Below are 20,710 nucleotides of genomic sequence, written 5' to 3' on the forward strand. Positions count from 1 at the left end.
ATGAACGAAGAGGACGACTTTTTGCAGCAAGCAAGAATGGGATTTGAAGATCTTTGTCGAGCTTTGAATATGGACGAGGAGGCGAGCAACGAGGCATGGAAGAGCTATGAGGATATAAGCAAAAACTACACATTAGAGGTGATTATTTTAACGTTCTGCAACGCTTTTATTGTAAAAATTATGCCATGTGAGCATCTACGACTTTCACGTGCAAAACACGTAGCGAGCTCTCCCTCCCATATCGCGTCACGTTACCTAAGGAAAGATAGATATAGCCCAGAATTGCATTCTTTCTGCGTACACGGAATAATTGTACAACCGCATAAATTGTAATGTTTTAAAAGGGGTGGGGCTCACGTTTCAAGGCGGACCACCACAAATCGTCTTAGTCATTCTTAGGAAACAAAACAATAGACAATGCAATGTTGTTTATTCGCCATTGAAATAATACTGAAGCCTAGCCTACTTCTGCAAAAATGTAGGCTCATATCAATTGGCATATTATAAATGTAGCCTCTATATCAGTATGCATTATGCAAAGTATTACTTTTTTTGTACATTTTCCATGATGTGCACGTTCTCCTTAAAACACTCTTCATGACGGGATCTTATTTCCCCTGGTAGGTTGATTTTACATGGTGTAGTTTGCTCTTATTTGGCAAAGGTTCAAGGTAATAACAATTGTATGAGAGAAGAGGCCACTAGGGGGGAGAATTTCCAACATGGCGTCTGTGACCTTACTTGCCCTGTGGGTGATATCTGGACGATACTCACCCTATAAGAGGTGTTGCTACTGCAGGGATAAGTAACACCTGTGTGGGGACACACATATTAAATCGTGACATTAAAGGGTTTTATTCCATCCTATTTTCAACCCCTTTTTTCCAACTTTCAATCTCTTCTATTTGGGGAGCCTATTCTATGAAGTGTTTGCAGCAGTGGTGTATTATCAGTTCATAAGGATGGATAAACTACCCCCTCTCTGTGTCTCCCTCTCTCTCTCTCTCTCTCTCTCTCTCTCTCACACACACATACACACTCTTTACAGGGCAGCGAGCTACACTGGCTGGCGTGTGCTCTCTACGTTGCCTGTCGGTCGGCAGTGCCAACTGTCGACAAGGGCATTGCGGAAGGAAACTACGTCTCCCTGACCAGGATCCTTCGCTGCTCAGAGCAAAGGTGCAGCACAGAACTTCATCTTAATTTTCAATATCCTGATTTGTAGCAGTACGGCTCTCCTCTGCTTTGTATAATAGTACATTCACAGAGAATGATTGTTGGTTTTGTGTTACTGTTTTCGGTCAAGTGATGTCAGAACTCTTCATGCTTTGTACAGTTCTTATCCAAATAGAATTCCACTGTGGGATAATGCTAATGTTAAGTTTCTCTGTCTCTTTTTCTTGTTCTGTAGCCTTATTGAGTTCTTTAACAAAATGAAGAAGTGGCAGGACATGGCAAACCTGCCTGAGGAGTTCCGCCAGAGCACAGAGAAGCTGGAAAGAAATTTCACAGTTTCAGCTGTCATCTTCAAAAAGTACGTCCCCATCTTCAAAGCCATCTTCAAGGCCCCTTCGGACGACCCACCACGAGTCCACAGGAGCCGCAAGCAGAGGTGGGCTTGTCTCTTCAAATTACTTCATCAACTTTGACTTACGAGTCTTATCACAGTTGATTAGCTCCAGAGTTTAGGAAATCAAACTCTTCAACATCACACCTACTCATGTACAGAGTTTCCAATTAGCTAGGTATACATTGATTCATGCACAATGAAATTCCAATGCAAAATCCTTGTTCTGTAGGCGCCATCCATGTACTGTCTCAGAGGTCTTCAACTTCTGCTGGATTCTGTTTGTGCACGCCAAAGGTGAGTTTACTGCACGCTTTTATAAACCAGAATATCTGTTGCCTGGGTCCAGACCTTTAAATCCGCCCACTCCACCGAGTGGATGGATTCTGGCCTTCCATCGAGACACGAAACAACGGTTTCTCGGTTGAAAAATGATCGGTCCAATGAGTGCCCTGGGGGGACTAAAGATTAGCCCATCAGCACCACGGGCGGGACTAACGCCATTGTCAAGGATATGTTGGTCCTAGTGATTGGTTAAGGAAAATCGTATCCCCCTCCCCTACGGAAATCGGTTAGAGTGGAGGCAATGTGAGAGTGAAGAGTGTCACAAGTTATTGCTGATATCAGGCAAGAATATCTGTAGAGTGGTCTCGCTTCTGTATGATGGAAAAAAAACGTAATGTAAGAACTAATCTCATTTTGACCCCTTTAACCGAGTACCCTGAGGACAGAGAGAAAGGCATCAGTGAAGTGACTCTTGCTTGACAAATCATCTGGCTGTGGGCCAGCTTGTCCTACCAAGCAGCATGGGGGCAACAAGGATTAGAGTCCTTGGAGTATGGATGGTTGAGCAAGAAGATTGTGTGTGTGTGTGTGTGTCTGTGTGTGTGTGTGTGTGTGTGTGTGTGTGTGTGTGCGTGTGTGCGTGCGTGCGTGCGTGCATGTGTGCCCATGCATGCATGCGTGAGTATGAGTGAAGGGGGTCTCTCTTGAACTGTGTGACTAATGAAGTAGTCTCAGGGTTATGGGCAAGGACCTGTGCAGGCTTGTTAGCTTGGGCTACTGTAGAAACTAGGGTAGCGGTCTTATAACAAGTCCCTTTTACATGCCCTGAAGCCCTCAGCGCTCACAGTTGCACTCCGCCAACCTCGGCGTGTACCGTTAGCTTGGCAACCATTGCATTTGGACATGTCAGGACTTGCCTGAATCTGGGCCTGGATAAGGCACTGCTTACAATAGGCTATGCGTATGTGTTGGATAGCTGGTGTTATTATCTTTAATGGGCTGGATAGGGTTTCAGTGTGGTTAACACCCCATTAAGCAGTCAATATGAAAGTTTCTCTCCCATGCAGTCTCTCTCCCTCTCTCTTTCTGCCTCATCGTTTACTTCCCCCATGTATCTCTCTTCCTCTGTTCCTCTCACTCTACCCCCTCCCTCTCTTCCATGATGTACACTTTCAATTTCCCTCTCTTCGCCCTTTCTAACAGGGAACTTCCCTATGATCAGTGATGACCTGGTCAACTCCTACCACCTGCTGTTGTGTGCCCTGGACTTGGTGTTCACCAATGCTCTGCTGTGTAATGCCAGGAAAGACCTGCTCAACCCCACCTTCAGAGGTATGGAACCATGTATTCATCCTCTTGACGCATTAGTTCATTAGTGCTTCACACAGTAGGTACACAGTTTAGGAACAGGCAGTCAAATGGATTGAAACACTCAAGCAGGGCTACAAACAGGTTCAAGGAATGACAACTGGAAACGAACAGTATCTTAGACCTACTAAGAACAAAAACAGAAACGAAAATGTAATCATCTTTAATTGTTCCGGAACAGAAATGTTAATTTGTCATCTCTAATATCGGTTAATAGCATCAGGTTAGTAGCACCGCGCCGCCGCTGCTTCAGAGAAGGGGATTTTTGTTTGTTGGTTTACTCTGCGTAGCAGTAGACTACAGCGGTACGCTACGCGGAACAAACGGTCGCCCGCTCTCTCTCCACTTTGAGTTTGAGCAAATAGAACATTGACAGGATGTCAATCACTCGTGAACTCATGACAACCAAATAAACAGCGCAAGCATTCTCCCCTGGTGACTGGAGCGAGGTTACCTCAGCCAGAGCAATGCAGGCATGAGAGTCAAGAGCGAATAACTAACTACTGGAGGATAAGAGAACAAGAACACTTAGGTGAAGTTGATTTCAAGTTATTAAGAACGTTTTGGACATCCAGTCTTGTCGTCTTATCTCCCCGACTTCAACCCGGGCTTTTGGGACCATTGAGCCGCAATGCAATGGTCTTCACAACCTGCCGGTAGTCAATGCAAATGGCTAGGAACCGTCAACAAATTACACCTTACAAATGTCAAAAGATCTCTCTTTTCCAATATCTCCCATGTCATGTGACCCAATGACTCCAAATCAGCACAGAATATTATACTACATTGGACAAATAGGACACAGCTTCTTTTATCGGTTTTTAGTACATATTACATTTTATATTAATATTTTGATGGGAAATCTGTCTTCTTTTCAATAGCTCCCATGTCATGTGACCCCCACTGATTACAAAACAACATAGAATATTATACATTTGTCAAATAGGGCACAGCTCTTTTTATTGGATTTTAGTACATATATTATATTAGTAAGTATATGGAATTTAGTAATATCTTATATTTATATTTTAAAGCTCAATGAGAACTTTTTATAGGTCAATATTCACCTTTACTTGCAATTAGTTTATGAATTGAACTTAGCAAGACCCCAAAAATCATTTGCGTGACATGAGACTGCATGAGACCCTGTGAATTTATTATTTTAGAATTTTTACGTACTGGCTAGTACACTGGCAGGAAATCTTGATGGAAATGGAAGTGACGCCTTTGGCGTGTCGTATTGTCGATGTCAGGAAGACAACACACACTGCGCCCCTCGAAACGAAACTACTGTACATGCACATAAAAGAAAGAAGGAGCTGGAGTCGGAGCTGATAGCCGTGGGGAAAAAGCTGTTCCTGTGTCGGACAGTTTTAGTCTTTAACGACCGCAGCCTTCTGCCAGAGAGGAGCGGTGTGAAGAGGTCATAGCCCAGGTAGGAGGGGTCATAGCCCGGGTTTTTTTAATTATTTTTCACGGTTCCCACCCACATCCATTGTATGACCAAAACGGTGGTAGAGCAATTATCAGACTTTCTCAAAAGTGCTAGTTTTGTCAACGTTTTGATCTGAACCATTGTATATGATCATAAGTAACCTTAAAACAGGGCTAAACATGCATTTTCCCTTTACTACTCCTTTAAGCCCTTCAACGTCTTTTTTTCAGGGCTGTCGCATGTCAACAGCCTGTCACAATCTATGGCTAAAAATCATTTCTGGTTTTGCGTCTGATGTCCCATTCACATCTCAGCCAAGCACAGCTGGGTCTAAATATGAATATAATAGCTTCTTAAAATGTAATCACTTAGCTAGCTACACTTGAGAATAAACAGAGTCGGTCGCTTGTCACCCTAGAGCTTTTATACCTATAGGAGATTATTTGGAAGCGGTATGCAGGCTACACTATCAATAGCATGGGAAGAATTGATAGGAGCTAAACTAGGCTGTGGCTTGTGGAGGAGGATGGGAAGCTATTGAGATTAATGGTACATTAGCGAGAACAATACAGTACTTGACGCTAAAGCTGATGCAGTCTTTCAGACTGGGTTAGGGTAGCCAGCCTACAGTATAAATTCAGAACATCAGATGGGCTCACTTGCCTGACAATAATGTAATAATAGGCTTTGTTCTATAAATAATAGAAAATAGAATAGAAAATAGTGTGTGTATATATATATATATATATATATATATATATATATTTCTATAGATAAATAGAAATACCTAATGTTTGATCAAGGCTACTACAATCTTTCTCTCCTAAGGTGGATGAACAAATCATACAGTATTTACTCTCCATCTCCTCTCTTGCTGTGATAAACAACATGAACTATTTTCAGTCTATACAGTATGTTGTGTGTGTTTGTGTCTGTGGCGAAACCTCATGAATTCTATCTAGAGCAGCTACCTAGCAGTGTGTCCTATACCCCTTCCCCCTCTACCCAGGCCTGCCAGAGGACTTTGGTCACAAGGACTACAAGGCTGGCCCAGGCCCCAACTGCTTCATCCAACAGCTGTGTGAGCTCCACGACGGACTGGTGCTGGAGGCCAAGGGTGTGAAGGAGCACTTCTGGAAACCCTTCATCAAGCGGCTCTTCCACAAGAAGGTGTGGGTCACGACGGTGCAATATCAGACATTTCAGCTGTGCCTGTATTAACCCCTCTACCTCTCAATCCGAGGTCAATATGATTTTCTGTCTGTGTTCCACAGATTTTGAAAGGGAAGGAGGACAGCTTGACTGGCTTCCTGGAGCCTATCAATTTTGGGGAAAGTTTGTAAGTGTCAATCTTTAATGCCAGAAGGGTAGCACCAAGAGGGATTTTTATTGTGTGTGTGTGTGTGTATGTGTATGTGTATGTGTGTGTGTGTGTGTGTGTGTGTGTGTGTGTGTGTCTGTGTGTGTGTGTGTGTGCGTATATGCAAGTGTACCTTTACTTGTGCATCAACAAGTGTACAAGTGTGTTTATAAATCATCTCTGTGTGTCCGTGTCCCCAGTGCGTCTCTGGGTCGCGTGTACGAGGAGCACGTCCTGGCCATCGGCAGCCTGGACGAGAGGATCTTCCTGGGAGAGGGGGCCAACGAGGACATCGGCACCCCAGGACCCTGTCTGTGCGAGGGGGTGGAGAACCAGGATGCCTCAGCCTACAGATTATACAGCAGTCTCACTGTGAGAGAACATGCATACACACACTCGCGCGCACACACACACTCGCGCGCACGCACACACACAAACTTGAAACAGATCTGAAAATACACAAATTGTAGCTGCTGCACTGCTTCGAGTCGGGGCCGGGCATTTTGAGGATGAAGGAGGAAGAGGAGGAAGACAAATGATAAGTAAAACCACAGGGTTGATGACGGTGTGCATAAGTGCTATGTGCTAAGTGCTATGTGCTAAGTGCTATGTGCAGAAAGGACATTTTGAGCAGCAAGAGGAAGCATATCAAGTTTCATGACAAAGGGATGATGCGTTAAGCAATTAAGCCTGGAAGTTGAGTAAGTAGACCTCACTTCATGCTCATTGACTAGTCATAAAAAGGGTGTCTGTAGGTTACCTTGAGTCTGCTCTGCTCTGCAGTGTCTGCTCGTGTCCCCAGGTGTTTGCTGTGAACTGATTGCAACTGCTATTTCTTGACTCACTCAAGTACCACTATCATTCTTTATTCAAGCACGGCCGGCTTCAAATAGGGTCTAGGCAACGTTCTCCTGGCATTCGCCAAACCCAGAGTCGTCCATCACTCTGCCAGATAGAGAAGTGTGATTTCCACTGCTCCAGAGTCCAGTGGCGGCGCATTGCGCTTGGTGAAGTAAGGCCCTCATGCCCGGCATCAGTGTCTGACCTCACAAGTGCTCTTCTGGATGAAAATTCCCACAGACACATTTTCCAACTACTAGAGGGTGACAGAAAATGCAACACATTTGTAAAATACACTAAAGTAAAACTACTGGGCTACAGAAGCCCCCTAAGGACACACTGCATAAAGGCTAATAGCTAGATAGAGGAAAAGGAGAAAAATGACAAATACATGATTCCCCGTCAGCAGAACTTCCTACGTTGTAAATGCTATTATTGTATGTCACTTTGGATAAAAGCGTCTGCTAAATGACTAATGTAATGTACTTCAAGGTGAGAAAGGAAGAATGCTTTTTTTTTTTTCAAATTGGGCTCTTGTGCAGTGAATGTAGTGAACAGTAGTGAATAGGAATTTGCACATGCTCTGGTCTCAGCTGTCACAGTCCCGTGCTGTCAGTGCGTGTTCTTAATGTTGACTCCAGGCAGCACAGTCCTCGTTATACTTCACGCTTCTAGAGAAGAGAAACCAGAATAACGTGATCTTGCATTGCTTGAATAGGTCATCCCATTTCATCATGTGCGCATCACTACTTCATCCAGCCACAGAAACTAAGCCTATTATTATACCTTCATCAACATCACCACCAAGTCCAACTCCCCTACTTGCTTGTCCCTCCTTGTCTGGGCTGCTGCATCACTGAGCCCCCTGATGGAAGGCCTTTTATCAGTGCTTTCCTGCCCATCTCCCTGTGCTTCACTGTGGATGTAGTCACAAACAATATTTATTCTAATCAACAAATCAGTCCATATACTCCGAGTGCCCTTCTAGTTTGTAAAGGAATTAAATGCATTCACAGATTTTTTTATCTGTGTAATGTGTCTACTTGTAGATTGATCTGGTTTATATTTGAAAAATATTTTTGTGAGTTTACAATCTTTACATCTTTTTGTGTATGAGTATCAGGTTACACACTTCAACACCACACACAGATTGTCGATCTCTTCACACGAATAACATTGAGACAAATCTATCTCCACGCTGCGCACACACGCATCAGAGTTGGCTGAAGAGACTACACACACATACCACCAGTGCAGTGGCCATAGCGCTGCTGCTGAGGGCCGTTGCGCCTGACTTTTTTTTTTCCCGCCCACCGACACACCATTGGTTCTCGGGGTTACTGCAGTGCAGAAGTGATTTGCAAACATTGTCAGGTACTTGCAATGCACTTAATTTTGGGTAGCCAGAACAATGAATGCTAAAACAAAACACCTCAAATGCTTTTGAGTATGAATGAATGAATGAATGAATGTCTTTTTATTTCTCACATGGATGAGTAAATTGTATCAACTAAACTATTATCTATATCTACTGTATCTATCTCTATCTCTTAATCTATCTCTCTCTCCTTCCCTCTCCCTCCCTCCCTCTCTCTCCCTCTATCTTATCCCACCATCACCCTCCCTACTGTACACGCAGGCCTCAGCCCTGAAGGTGTCCACCCCTCTGACCGGGAGGAAGTACGTGCAGGACAACAGCGTGGGGACCCCGGTGTCCAGCGCCATGCAGAGCGTAGGACGCCTCCACAGTCTGCTCACAGGCTTGAAGCACGGCCCCAGCAGCAGGCTGACGGACACGCTGAGGTACCTCACACCACACCGGCCCCTGCAGTGTTGCAGCACGATTCAGCTACGGTCACAGTGGCTGTTTCTAGGGCTGGGTATCGATTCGAATTTCAAGAATCGATTCGATTCCGATTCACAAGCTTCAGAATAGATTATCACGATTTGATTTGATGCGATTCAATATCGATTCGGTTAGTGTTACTAAAAACTTTTTTTTAGCTGTAACCTTAATTACATGACTGCCAAGTTATGCAACACATCAATACTACGGCTGGGTATCGATACTGATTTCCAAAAATGAATGAATGAATGAATCATTGAATGAATGAATTAACTATTCATTCCCTCATTTATTCATTAAATAAAAGATCGATTTTGGGATTCATGAATCGATTCTGAATCATTTGATTCAGAATCGATTAATCAATTTTTTTTAACCCAGCCCTAGCTGTTTCTGCCTTGTATTCGTTCTAAAACAACTGTGATGATATACGGCACACCGCAAGATACAGTAAAGGGAAAAGGGATAAGGACTTGAGCCATACTGGTTCTTGAGGTTCTCAAGGTTTTTGCTTTTAGGTACCTGCTATGGATGAGTATTCTATATCGTATACATCAATTCTGTCACACGGAATGATACTTCGGATTCATTGTATGAGTTAGTGTGGAGAAGTGTTGTGACAGTTCTGGGACCCTGTGTTGTTTGGTTTTAGAAGTGTTGTGACAGTTCTGGGACCCGTGTTGTTTGGTTTTAGGGCGTGTGCCAGAGACCCCAGTGAGGCCATCTCCACCAGACTGAAGGACATGCTCCAGATCTTCTGTCAACACTACGAAAGCAAGGGAGAGGAGAACGGGGGGCTGGGGAAAGGTACACACACACACACACACATCACATGCTTTGGACATATGTTAAGGATGGTTGTCCTGCTGGAAGGTGATCTGCAGCAAAAGCAAGCTTCCTGGCAAAGGGAACAAGGTTTTTGGGCAAAATGTCTTGGTACGTGCTGGAGTTAATACTGCTTTGAAGGCTAATGAGGTGCTTTTCAACATTACTTGCATTCTTTGGACACCAAACATAACACCGATATGCATGTCCAAAAAAGCACATTTTTGTTTCATATGACCACAAGACATGGTTTTAATTGTAGTTGAGATTGTAGTTTGGTAATTTGGTGAATTTAAGATTTTCAGTGATCTGTATTGTAGGTTTGGCATTTTCTGCATTTTTGAGCAAAATATACCTCAGTACTTCTTAACTTTTATTTTATAGTTTTTGTTCATCTTTATCAAGGTTGTGAATGGAAAAATCAACTGTACAAACACATACACACAAGCACATACTGTTAACGACCACTATCAGTGTAGCAGTTTTCTATACAGTATATTATACTGTATATGCAAAATTGGAGCAAAACTTCAAAGGGTGACATCACTGGACTTCAAAGGGTGATGTCATTGGACGTGGTATTTCCCATATATTAGAAACGACTACACTGACAGTGATTTAAAAAAAGCACACACAGAATTTAAGCAATCCAATATAATCCAAATAATATCAACTGAAACTAGCGTGACTGTGCCCCTTTAAGTATAGTTTGAAAATTGTACAGTTTTTTCTGTAATAACATGAAATCCTGCTCATCTGATCTAGATGTTGCAGTGAAGTACTTCTGCCTGGCGGAGGCGCTGTACTACAAGATCCTGGAGGCCATCATCAACCAGGAGAAGAAGAGACTGGGAGACACAGACCTCTCTGTGAGTCTGACCAGCCTGGTGATTATAGTGAGATATCAACATGAACAAGACTATCAGTTAACACAATAACAGTGTATTATCTAACTTTGCAATTACTCTGTAATGATATAGCCAGCTGGTCTGTGTACGGACTACATAATAGTGATACTATTACAACACTATGTTCTTTGTTTTCTAGGGTATTCTGGAGCAAGACATGTTCCATCGCTCTCTGCTGGCCTGCTGTCTGGAGATCGTCATCTTCTCCTACCGGCCCCCTGGAGACTTCCCCAGAGTCATCCAGATCTTCCACCTGCCCGCGTACCACTTCTACAAGGTGAGCAGGCAGCGCTCCTGAACTCACTGGGGCGGGGTAATAATAAATAGGCTACTGTATGTTATATTAAAACCAGCATGTCCATATAAGCGTTGGAATAACAGCCTATAGTAAACTATTGGTGTGATAATCTGAATTCTATCCTTGCTAATCCAGTAGTGGACCATTTATGACCATTAGTGCTAGCCTTTTGTTGAGTAATATCTCGTGTGTGATATGCCTAATGTGCACTTATGCTAAACGTAAGGATCAATCGTCATCATTGCACAACTATTCACTGGGCTGGCTGGTAATGGCTAAAATAAATGTTTTGTTTCAGTTTTATATGAACTGTTGACCAGTTATTACCAGTTACCGTGCCATACGCAAGCCTACACAACAATAGCCTATCACACACATATCGAAAATAGACAACATTTGCATCATTTGGTATCTGATAGAATTCAGATTATCACACCAATATCTTACTATAAGCTGCTATTCTAATGATTGTTGTTGGTTTTAACATAACATAGCCTATTTATTATTTTATAAATGCGCACACATTGTGACAGAGTGACTGTCAATTTAAGCAGCGCGAACCTCCTCTCACCACACATTTCTAATGTATAAATCACCCCGATATATAATTAAACATATGATTTACAAATATAACATGTGATTTATAAATAAATAATAGACTCTTGTGAGTGGATAATAATTCACTCAATGAGTGTGTGTGTCTGTGTGTCTGTCTGTGCATGTGTGTTCTTATGAGTGTTCTTATGAGTGTGTTTTTACGTACGTGTGTGTGTGTACGCGCTCGTGTCTGTCTGTCTGTGTGTCTGTCTGTCTGTGCATGTGTGTTCTTATGAGTGTTCTTATGAGTGTGTTTTTACGTACGTGTGTGTGTGTACGCGCTCGTGTCTGTCTGTCTGTGTGTCTGTCTGTCTGTCTGTCTGTCTGTCTGTCTGTCTGTGCATGTGTGTTCTTATGTGTGTTCTTATGAGTGTGTTTTTACGTACGTGTGTGTGTGTGTGTGTATGCGCGCGCGTGTGTGCGTGCTCCCCAGGTCATCGAGGTTCTGGTGCGTGCGGAGCAGGGCCTGTTCAGGGAGGTGGTGAAGCACCTGAACCAGGTGGAGGAGCAGGTGCTGGAGAGCCAGGCCTGGAGGAGGGGCTCCCCGCTGTGGGACAGCATCAGGGGGGGCAAGAACCACGTCCCCGCCTGCCAGGAGGTCAGCCAGCCACACACTGAGCACATAGAACTACAACTACATAGAACTAGAACTACACACACTGAGAATAGATACCACATAGGACATGGAACTACAGACAATAGACAACACATAGAACATAGAACTGCAGACACATAGAATAGAACATAGAACTACAGACACATAGAATAGGCATCACATAGAACATAGAAGTACTGTACAGACATAGAATAGACAACAGAACTACAGACAAATAGAATAGACACCACATAGAACATAGAACTATAGACATAGAATAGATACCACATAGAACATACAGTACTGTAGAACTACAGATACATAGAATAGTCACCACATAGAACAAGGAACTACAAGTACACACACATAGAAAGTCCTCCAAGAGGTGTATACATGACAAAGGCACCTGTGTATTTGAATGGAAAACAGTAATATATAATTAAATCACAACACAACTCAGCACAACTAAACCCAGAGATGGAGCATCAGGCTGTCCTAGCCACGGATTAGACACCTCTTTGGAGCGGTCAGTCATGTGTGGCGTGTCTCTCTGCTGACCGTCGTAGGTGATGCCTCCTCAGTACCTGGAGGACAGCGATGCAGGCAGCAGCACGGGCAGCTCTCCCCTGACCCCCATCCACCACGGTCCTGACCTGACCTCCAACAGCGCCGGGAAAGGTACGTTTGCATGCGCTCCAACACACCTTCTGGTCCGATCGATCGAGAGCTAGGCTGGATGGTTTTGCGTTAAAGTTTGAGTTTTTAGTCAGTTTTGCCACTAAAGTGGTCAGCCATTTTGTTGAATCTGTCCACCTATGAACGTCTGTCAGTCGTCTAGCTTCTCGACAAGTTAAACCCCTGCTCCCCCTCCCCCTCCTCCCCCGCCAGGCGTGTCCCCCTCCCCCGCCACCCTGCTGGACTGCTACAGCTCCCCTCTCACCGGCTCCTTCCGGAGGCGTCTGTTTGTGGAGACGTCCGAAGCCGCCGCACCCTCCACTGCCACCTCCGCCGCCGCCCTTGTCAGACCCGCCCACTCCCCTCTGGTCGGCGCCATCCCGGCAGGACAGACGGTGGTCACCATGGCGACGGCCACCGTCACCGCCAACAACGGCCAGACGGTCACCATACCGGTTCAAGGTGAGGAGGGATGTGAGGTTGTGTTGTTGAGGGCTACTGTATGTATGTGTCACGGTCACTGTCCCATTAGTCATGCGTTTTATAGTTGGAATTATAGCTTTGAACTCTACATTGGGGTAACCTATACTAAATTCTCATACACAGTAGATACGGTGTCATGTTGGCTCTATCATTCAGTAAATATGGTATAATAGTATGGAATAGCTACTGGTTCGTTTGTAGTGTGTGATTTGCAAAGTGCAAAGTGTGTGAATGACGGAAAGTTGGATGCGTTTGGGCTGTTTTAAAGCACAGATATCGGCTTACCTTTGAACCCTGCAGGAATAGCCAATGAGAACGGAGGCATCACCTTCATCCCGGTCCAGGTGAGTGTGACGGGACAAGGCGGGGCCACATTGCAGCCCCTGACCGCCCAGTCCCTGACCGGCACTCTTAGCAGCCAACCAGCCGTGGCCGCCGCCCAGAACAGTCCCTCCCAGGGCAGCCCTGCGGTCAGCAAACCAGCGGTCAAGCCTCAGAAGAGGGGCTCACTCTCTCTGTTCTTCCGGAAGGTGAGCGAGCCACATCCCCGTTTACCACACGGAGGTTAAAGGAATAATTCACCCGAACTACATACACCTGCCTCCTTCGACATCCAGGAGGCCTATCTAGAAAACAATGAAAGGTTTTAGTGTGTCAGAGCCAAATATCTTGCTTTGATTTTTTAATTCATGTGTTTCCACCAATGATATCCCGCGATCTGTATGACCTCGCCAAATATACATCTGTACTGTAATTAAAATTGACCAAAACACTGTCTTATTATTCAGCATCTTTTAACACTTATTCTAATCTCATCTTGGCATAAGTATGCCAATTCACTCACTTGCTTATACATGCCAATACATTTCCTGCATTCCACCTGCAAAGTTTTCATGGCGTTCTTTGTATGAAACCGACAGGTTTACCACCTGGCCAGTGTCCGTCTGAGGGATCTGTGTGCCAAACTGGACATCTCCTCGGAGCTGCGCAGTAAGATCTGGACGTGCTTCGAGTACTCCCTGGTCCACTGCACCGAACTCATGATGGACCGCCATCTAGACCAGCTCCTCATGTGTGCCGTCTACGTCATGACCAAGGTGTGTGTGTGCGCGTGTGTAATGTGTACACGGGTGTGTGACTGTGTGTTAACCTGAACTGCTCCAGATGATGATGATGATGTGTGTGTGTGTGTGTGTGTGTGTGTGTGTGTGTGTGTGCGCGTGTGTAATGTGTACACGGGTGTGTGACTGTGTGTTAACCTGAACTGCTCAAGATGATGATGATGATGATGTGTGTGTGTGTGTGTGTTTGTTGTGTAGGTGACCAAAGAGGACAAGTCCTTCCAGAACATCATGAAGTGTTACCGGTCCCAGCCGCAGGCCAGCAGTAGTGTAAGTTTTTCGATATTTAACTGCCCAAACAACATGTGTATTTATATACACTGTATACTGGAGGGGCAGGAGATATGCAACATGGAATCTATTGTGTGTATTTTTGTGTTGTTGTTGCTTACAGCAGCGTAGAGCGCGCCAAAGCTAGAGTTTAGAGCTGGCTAGGTTCCGATGTTTTACACCTACGTTAACGAGTGTCGTGTTTTTGCAGACTGTAGATTAACTAGCCGAGTTAAGATGGCTAGCTAATATTAGCCCTAGAGCTCATTAGCCGTTGTAAACAACGAGAAAGCAGCGGCAGCTCCCTAACGTTTGTGCGTGTGTCTGCCTTGTGTTCCTGGGCAGGTCTACAGGAGTGTTCTGATCAGCGGGAGGAAGAGATGTCACTCGGGCAGCAGTGAGGGTAACAGACAGAGCTCTCCGACAGACACCACCAGCCAGGAGCAGGGTGAGAGCACACACTCACACACACACACACACACACACACACACACACGGGCTATATATCCGGACACACCTCCAGGAGCCATGTCACCGTTTCGTCATCCACAACCGTCAGGCCATGCATTCCATTGGGTGTCTGATATATAGGCGTACTTCCTGGAGACTGTGGTTGGCAGTTCGTAGGTGTAGATGTTATAAAGGAGGGGGGCCAGGACAGATCCCTGGGGGATGCCGTTTTTAAGGCGTCGCAACCTGCTTCGCTGTCCGCTACCGGTGGTGAGGGTGAAGCTGAGGTTTCGGACAAGCTCCATGATCATGCTGACCATGTGCCTGTCCGGCAGCAGGCGGAGCAGCTTGCAGGTGAGGCCGCGGTGCCATACGGTGTCGTAGGCAGCCGTCAGGTCTATAAAGACGGCTCCAGCCTTCTTTTTAGCCGAGAAGCTGTCCTCGATGTCTTGGGTCATCAAAGTGACTTGATCTACGGTCGATCTCCCACGTCCTTTGGGAGCAGCGGGTCGATGATTGGTTTGACGCGGGCGTAGATGAGACGATCGAAGATCTTGAAGGGGATACATAACAGAGAGATGGGGTGGTAACCCTTGGGGTCCCCTTCAGGCTTGTTCGGCTTAGGGATCGCGACAACTAGGGCTCTTCTCCAGATTTTGGGGATCTTGAGTTGGCGCAAGCAGGAAGAGAGGAATGCTCTTAACCAGGACTTCAAGGCAGGCATGGAGTATAAGCTCCAGTCAGATAGAATCAGACACTGTCACTCTTTCATAAATAAAAAGAAAGACTTTGACACACACGTACTTACTCATGGACACCCAGGCACACACACACACTCACTCATCTACAGTATATCACTTCTATGTCTTGTCTATGACAAATTCTCAAATTAGCATTTCATTGTACATGGTAATAATGACATCACCCATCCTTACGCTCATGGATACTCACATGGACGCTGTCATACACACACACACACTCACACACACGCACACACACATGCTTGCTCATGTATACCCACACACATGCTCTCATATACTCAAACACACCTGCCCGCTCATGGATAGTCACACACATACTCTCATATGCTTACACACATATGCTCACTCTCTCACACACACACACACACACGCTCAAGGATACCCACACCCAGGCTTACAGGCTAAGATTTTGAGAAAATGACCACCCCCCCTCCCGCCCCCCAGCGAGCGGAGACAGCAGCCCCGTCGCCATGCGCTCCAGCAGCACCCTGCCCGCCCCCCAGCCCGGCAGCGCCCCCTCCACCCCCACCGCCGCCCCCCCCGCCACCGCCTCCGTGTCCCCCTGCTCGTCCGCGGAGGATGAGGAGCGGGGAGACCTCATCCGTTTCTACAACCTGGTCTACATCAAGCAGATGCGCCTCTTCGCCCTGCGCTACTCCACCAGCTCGCCCTCCACTGGGGTGAGTGACAGCAGAGGGGGGCGGGACTTTCACACCACCACAATAGATTCAGTTACGTTGGCGCTAATGTGCTGTGGGTATGTGATGCTATAACTACGTTAAGTATGCAAGGGTGTTTCTAAGCGTGTTTTTCCTGTACGTGTGTATGTATGTCCGTTGCCTGTCTTTTTCCGTGTGTGTGTGTGTGTGTGTGTGTGTGCGTGTGCGTGCGCGTGCGTGTGTGTGTTTGTGTGTGACAGATGGAGTCTCCCCCTCTGTGCCCATACCCCTGTCTAAGGAGCAGCTCCCCTCGCCGGGTCCTGCTGTCTCACAACCACTCCATCTACATCTCCCCCCACAAGACCCCCAGCACCGCCACCTGCAGCCCCACGGCCCCCTCCCCCCGCGACAAGATCTTCTACTACATCTGCAGCAGCCCACCCCACGTGAGTCACACACACACACTCTGGCAACTAACAAGCAGACAGACACAGGCTCCCACAGTCCAATAGACATTCATTCATTCATTCATTTACATTCATTCAAACAGATCCATGTACTGGCCGTTCACTGTTAAACACTACTGGTTGACATTTTGGGATTATTTGTAGCTACATGAGTGACGTTTTTAAAAGCATTAACTGCATACTGTTTGAAGAATCAAAGACTGTCAAAGTGTTACCTTAAAAACATTTACTTTAAAGACTTGCTGGGCAAAATGTCTTTGAGGGTGAAAGTGTGTGACATGCAAAAATAATGTGTCTGTGCACCTTTAACCTTCATCCCTGACCCTCGTCTTTCCCTGCTCACACAGCGCCTGCAGGAGATCAACAGCATGATCCGCACCGGGGAGACGCCCACCAAGAAACGCAGCATGCAGCTGGAGGAGGAGCCATCTTCTAAGAGGGTGTGTCCAGACAACCGGACCGCCCTCCTGCGCAGACTGCAGGATGTAGCCAACGACCGCAGCTCCTCCCACTGAAGCAGGCCACGGACACTCATCTGCCCATCTGGGTCAGTAGGCAGCAGGTGGCCATGACGAAAGGATACACATTTAAACAGCATTAAAGTCCGTGTAAAGCAACAATCATTAGAATGTACATTTCCTGAAGAAAATGTACCGTAGCAGCCAAAGCCTCCCTGAACTTTCCCTTCAGCTGCGCAAAAGCCCTTCGGATCGTCACACGAGCGCAGCTGTGGCGGTAGTTATACCTGCAATGCGTGTTAGTGAGGTGTCCATTGTCTCGGTAGGGTGTCAAAAGACACATGCCCAGGCGGTAGGCTGATGTTCCGAATGTTCCGGATTGCACGGTGTCTCCAAGAAAGACGTCCTGTTCCGTGACAGAGTAGCCCCCTGTCCCCGCCGAATTTCAGCACCAGGCAGTGGCAAACTGAAGAAATTATAGTAAAATTTAACACTGCTTATAATATAGCTATAGGAGACCTACCTTTTCAAAAAAAGGTAACGCTTAAAATTTATTATTGGTGGCAAAAAGTGCAATGAAAAATACTGGATGCACCTAAATGAAATAGGCGCACCAGTGCAACCAATGTAAAAAGTCTTTGGTCAATCCCCCAACTCCCACGGCAATATCTACTGCGTATCCATCAAGTAATGTATGATGTCCAAATACACAGAAAAAAACAGTATGTCAACACCGTTATCCTTGTGAAGCTTTGCATACTGTATGTTTCTAACTGATGTACTTTGCACTTTGTTACTGATGTACTTTGTTTTACTGATGTACTTTGCAAAGAAGGTCAATTTTTGATCTGGCAACTTGCTCCTGCCCCCCATTAAAGGGATTGGAGACCCCACAATTGAACTTTTATCAGATGTTTAAAGACGGTTAATCAGATTTCTAATGTATATTATTAGACGGTGCACATCACTCTAGATATGATTTTAGGTGGAGACAGGTAGATTGTCCCTTTAAAGTTGTTCCGTACTGGCCTGACACAGACTTGTCATTTCGTTTCACTTCATTATTCAGTCTGAAAGTGCTCCCATTGCAGCCGTTTTCGAAATGGGCGTTGCCAAAGAGGGAGTCCTCAGCGATGAATTCATCCCCTATCCAATTACAATTCTGTCATTGCATTCAAATGATGCTGATTGGCCTGGTTGGAATTGAGAAATCACTCTGGGCAATCCCACTAAGAAATCTCTCTGGGCGAGAGCAACACCAGACCCTGAATTGCATTTTGCTCATTAAAGTGGCCGTGTGATTCCTGGGCTAGATCCGTATACGAGTAACACCTCCCACAGTGTTCTATCTCTTGTTAGAATTATATATTTATGGTATTTTTCTAACTTTAGACATATTAGAGACCATAACTATTCCTATTACAAATGACAACACCAGTGATAGACAGATTTCACTGACAACAATATTTATTTTGAATCTCACCTATTGATTGCTATATATTATATAACTTAATTCTATGTAATTTTGATAGATACATTTTACTGTTGTCTTTTCACAACAGCGTATAACATTTGTTGGCTGCCAACATAGCAAAACAATTCATGGCAAATCTTTGTACATATTTGTACTGTAGAAAAAAAGAAAGCTTTTTATTTTATCATAGGCAGTATAAAAAGTGCCTTTTCTGTTTATTTAAAGCCCTGAAACTATAGGCTTCATTGTCCTGTTTAACTAACTCTTTGTATGTGAAAAAAATACATCATTTGAAAATAAATTGCCTTTGGAAACCTAGTAGTTGTAGTTGACATTCTTAATTTTCACCACTAGATGCTGCTACACATCCTAGTTCTGAGTTTACAGTGACATGAGGGAGCACTAACTCTTAGTGTAGTTTGTCCATCCCATGGCCTGAACTATTCATGTTAAGAACTAAAGACTCGGGTATATCATTCTAAAGGCCGTCCCCTTTCCCAAATGTGTCCATGCACTGTAGTGAGACCATGGAGCAAATGCCTGTGCGCTAGAATCAAGAGTTTCATAATGAGAGGAAACTAGGATGTTTAGTTCAGCAACATTCTATGCATCTTTTAAACAAATTCTCCTATCTACTGGGTTCAGGGGAACTCTCACAGCTACTGGTGTCAATCATCTACCAATGTTTTGTTCTCCTTTCAATGTTGTTCATCATTGTTCTACCAGGGAAATCCATTCTCAATGTATAGTTTCATAAGCCAGTGCCGTAGTCAACCAACTTCTGCTTTCTCTCGGAGGGACAGTCTGACCATAGCTGAGTGTGATGGCCTGAAACTGGACCTTGGCCAGGTCATAAGCATTGAATACAAAACAGCCCATTCCTGTTCTTGAACTGAAGTATGTCAAGGTTACCATAACCAAAACAGAGAGAAATGATAACATCAACAATGTGATAAAACACTTGGAACATGTTTGTTTTTAATCGGCTATGCAGTGGAACTGTGGATAAGGATAGTGGAAAATGAACCTAACCAAAATGTAGCTTTTAAATTTTACCAGAGCAACCTGTTCATACCATTGTGCTTTCTCTTATGCACAGAGTCATATGCTGTCAATGCCCTACTCATATACTTAAACACTGTGTAGTAAACCATATCTATCCACGTAGAAACTATGTTTCATGAGTGACTGTCATGCACATAAAGCTGGGTATGAAAATTCTTGAGTTACTTGAGCGACTCATAAATTGCCATGCCATACTAACCCATACAGATTGGCAATTTGTTCTAGCAGCTCCCAGCTATCTCAGGCTGTTGTAAACACAGGGGATTTTAAGACAGAGATTTACAGGATAGTATAAAATCCACAGGTCGGTGAATGGCAGCATTTGTTCTTGATCGCCACTGCCTCCATACCTTTGTTTATTTTTCATGGTATGGTTTACTGCATCACAAACTCTGTCTAGTTTTAAAAAATGACAAATAGTAAATTTGTGCAGTGTCATAGTAACACAATACCCTGGCCCCTGGGTTCCGAGACAGTTCAATCTTGTTGGTTCATAAACAGGGAGACCAACTTGATCAAGGTGAAGGTGTCATCACTCACCAGCTGTCAAATTATGTCATTGCTATGGGAACAGTTCCCTCAAAACATTTTTTCACAACTTTTTGGGGAAAAAAAAGTTTTGCTAGTCTTTCCCTGTTCTGTTGTCCCTCTTAACCTCAAGCCACATGTTACCCTTTTTATTCCAGTTCAGTAGGACTAGGTATTGAAAACATTCCTAAATAACTGTTATGAGCATCTCTTTAAAAAATATACAGTATATTCAGTTGCTTACTGATACATATCTATCCAAAGAATAGCATTGTAAACCACAACCAGCCTTTCAACTCTTTCTTCAGTCCAGATGTGGTTTACATATTTTTCATCAGCATTCATCCATCACCCAGGCACACAATTCTGACAAAC

General features: G+C 44.7%; 1 protein-coding gene across 2 annotated transcripts; it reads left to right on the top strand.

The window, feature by feature from the left end:
• On the top strand, positions 1-19,020 carry rbl2 (retinoblastoma-like 2 (p130); the record flags this gene model as incomplete). 2 transcript variants are annotated; one of them, XM_084451157.1, is made up of 22 exons in its annotated part: positions 1-138; positions 1,049-1,179; positions 1,412-1,612; positions 1,800-1,864; positions 3,056-3,184; positions 5,665-5,825; positions 5,930-5,994; positions 6,216-6,387; positions 8,495-8,658; positions 9,396-9,508; positions 10,292-10,413; positions 10,574-10,711; positions 11,763-11,927; positions 12,491-12,602; positions 12,813-13,061; positions 13,383-13,612; positions 14,003-14,179; positions 14,402-14,473; positions 14,819-14,921; positions 16,129-16,364; positions 16,604-16,789; positions 17,158-19,020. In XM_084451157.1, the coding sequence occupies 22 exons, from the start codon at positions 1-3 to the stop codon at positions 17,323-17,325; spliced, it is 3,297 nt and encodes a 1,098-aa protein (XP_084307283.1). In that variant the 3' UTR covers positions 17,326-19,020. The 2 variants fall into 2 exon arrangements, with proteins under 2 accessions (XP_084307283.1, XP_084307284.1); XM_084451158.1 differs by having other exon boundaries at positions 10,292-10,395.
• Positions 19,021-20,710: the final 1,690 nt, after the last annotated feature.

This window comes from Borostomias antarcticus (genome assembly GCF_949987555.1).
Source record: "Borostomias antarcticus genome assembly, chromosome: 16".
NCBI lineage: Eukaryota > Metazoa > Chordata > Actinopteri > Stomiiformes > Stomiidae > Borostomias > Borostomias antarcticus.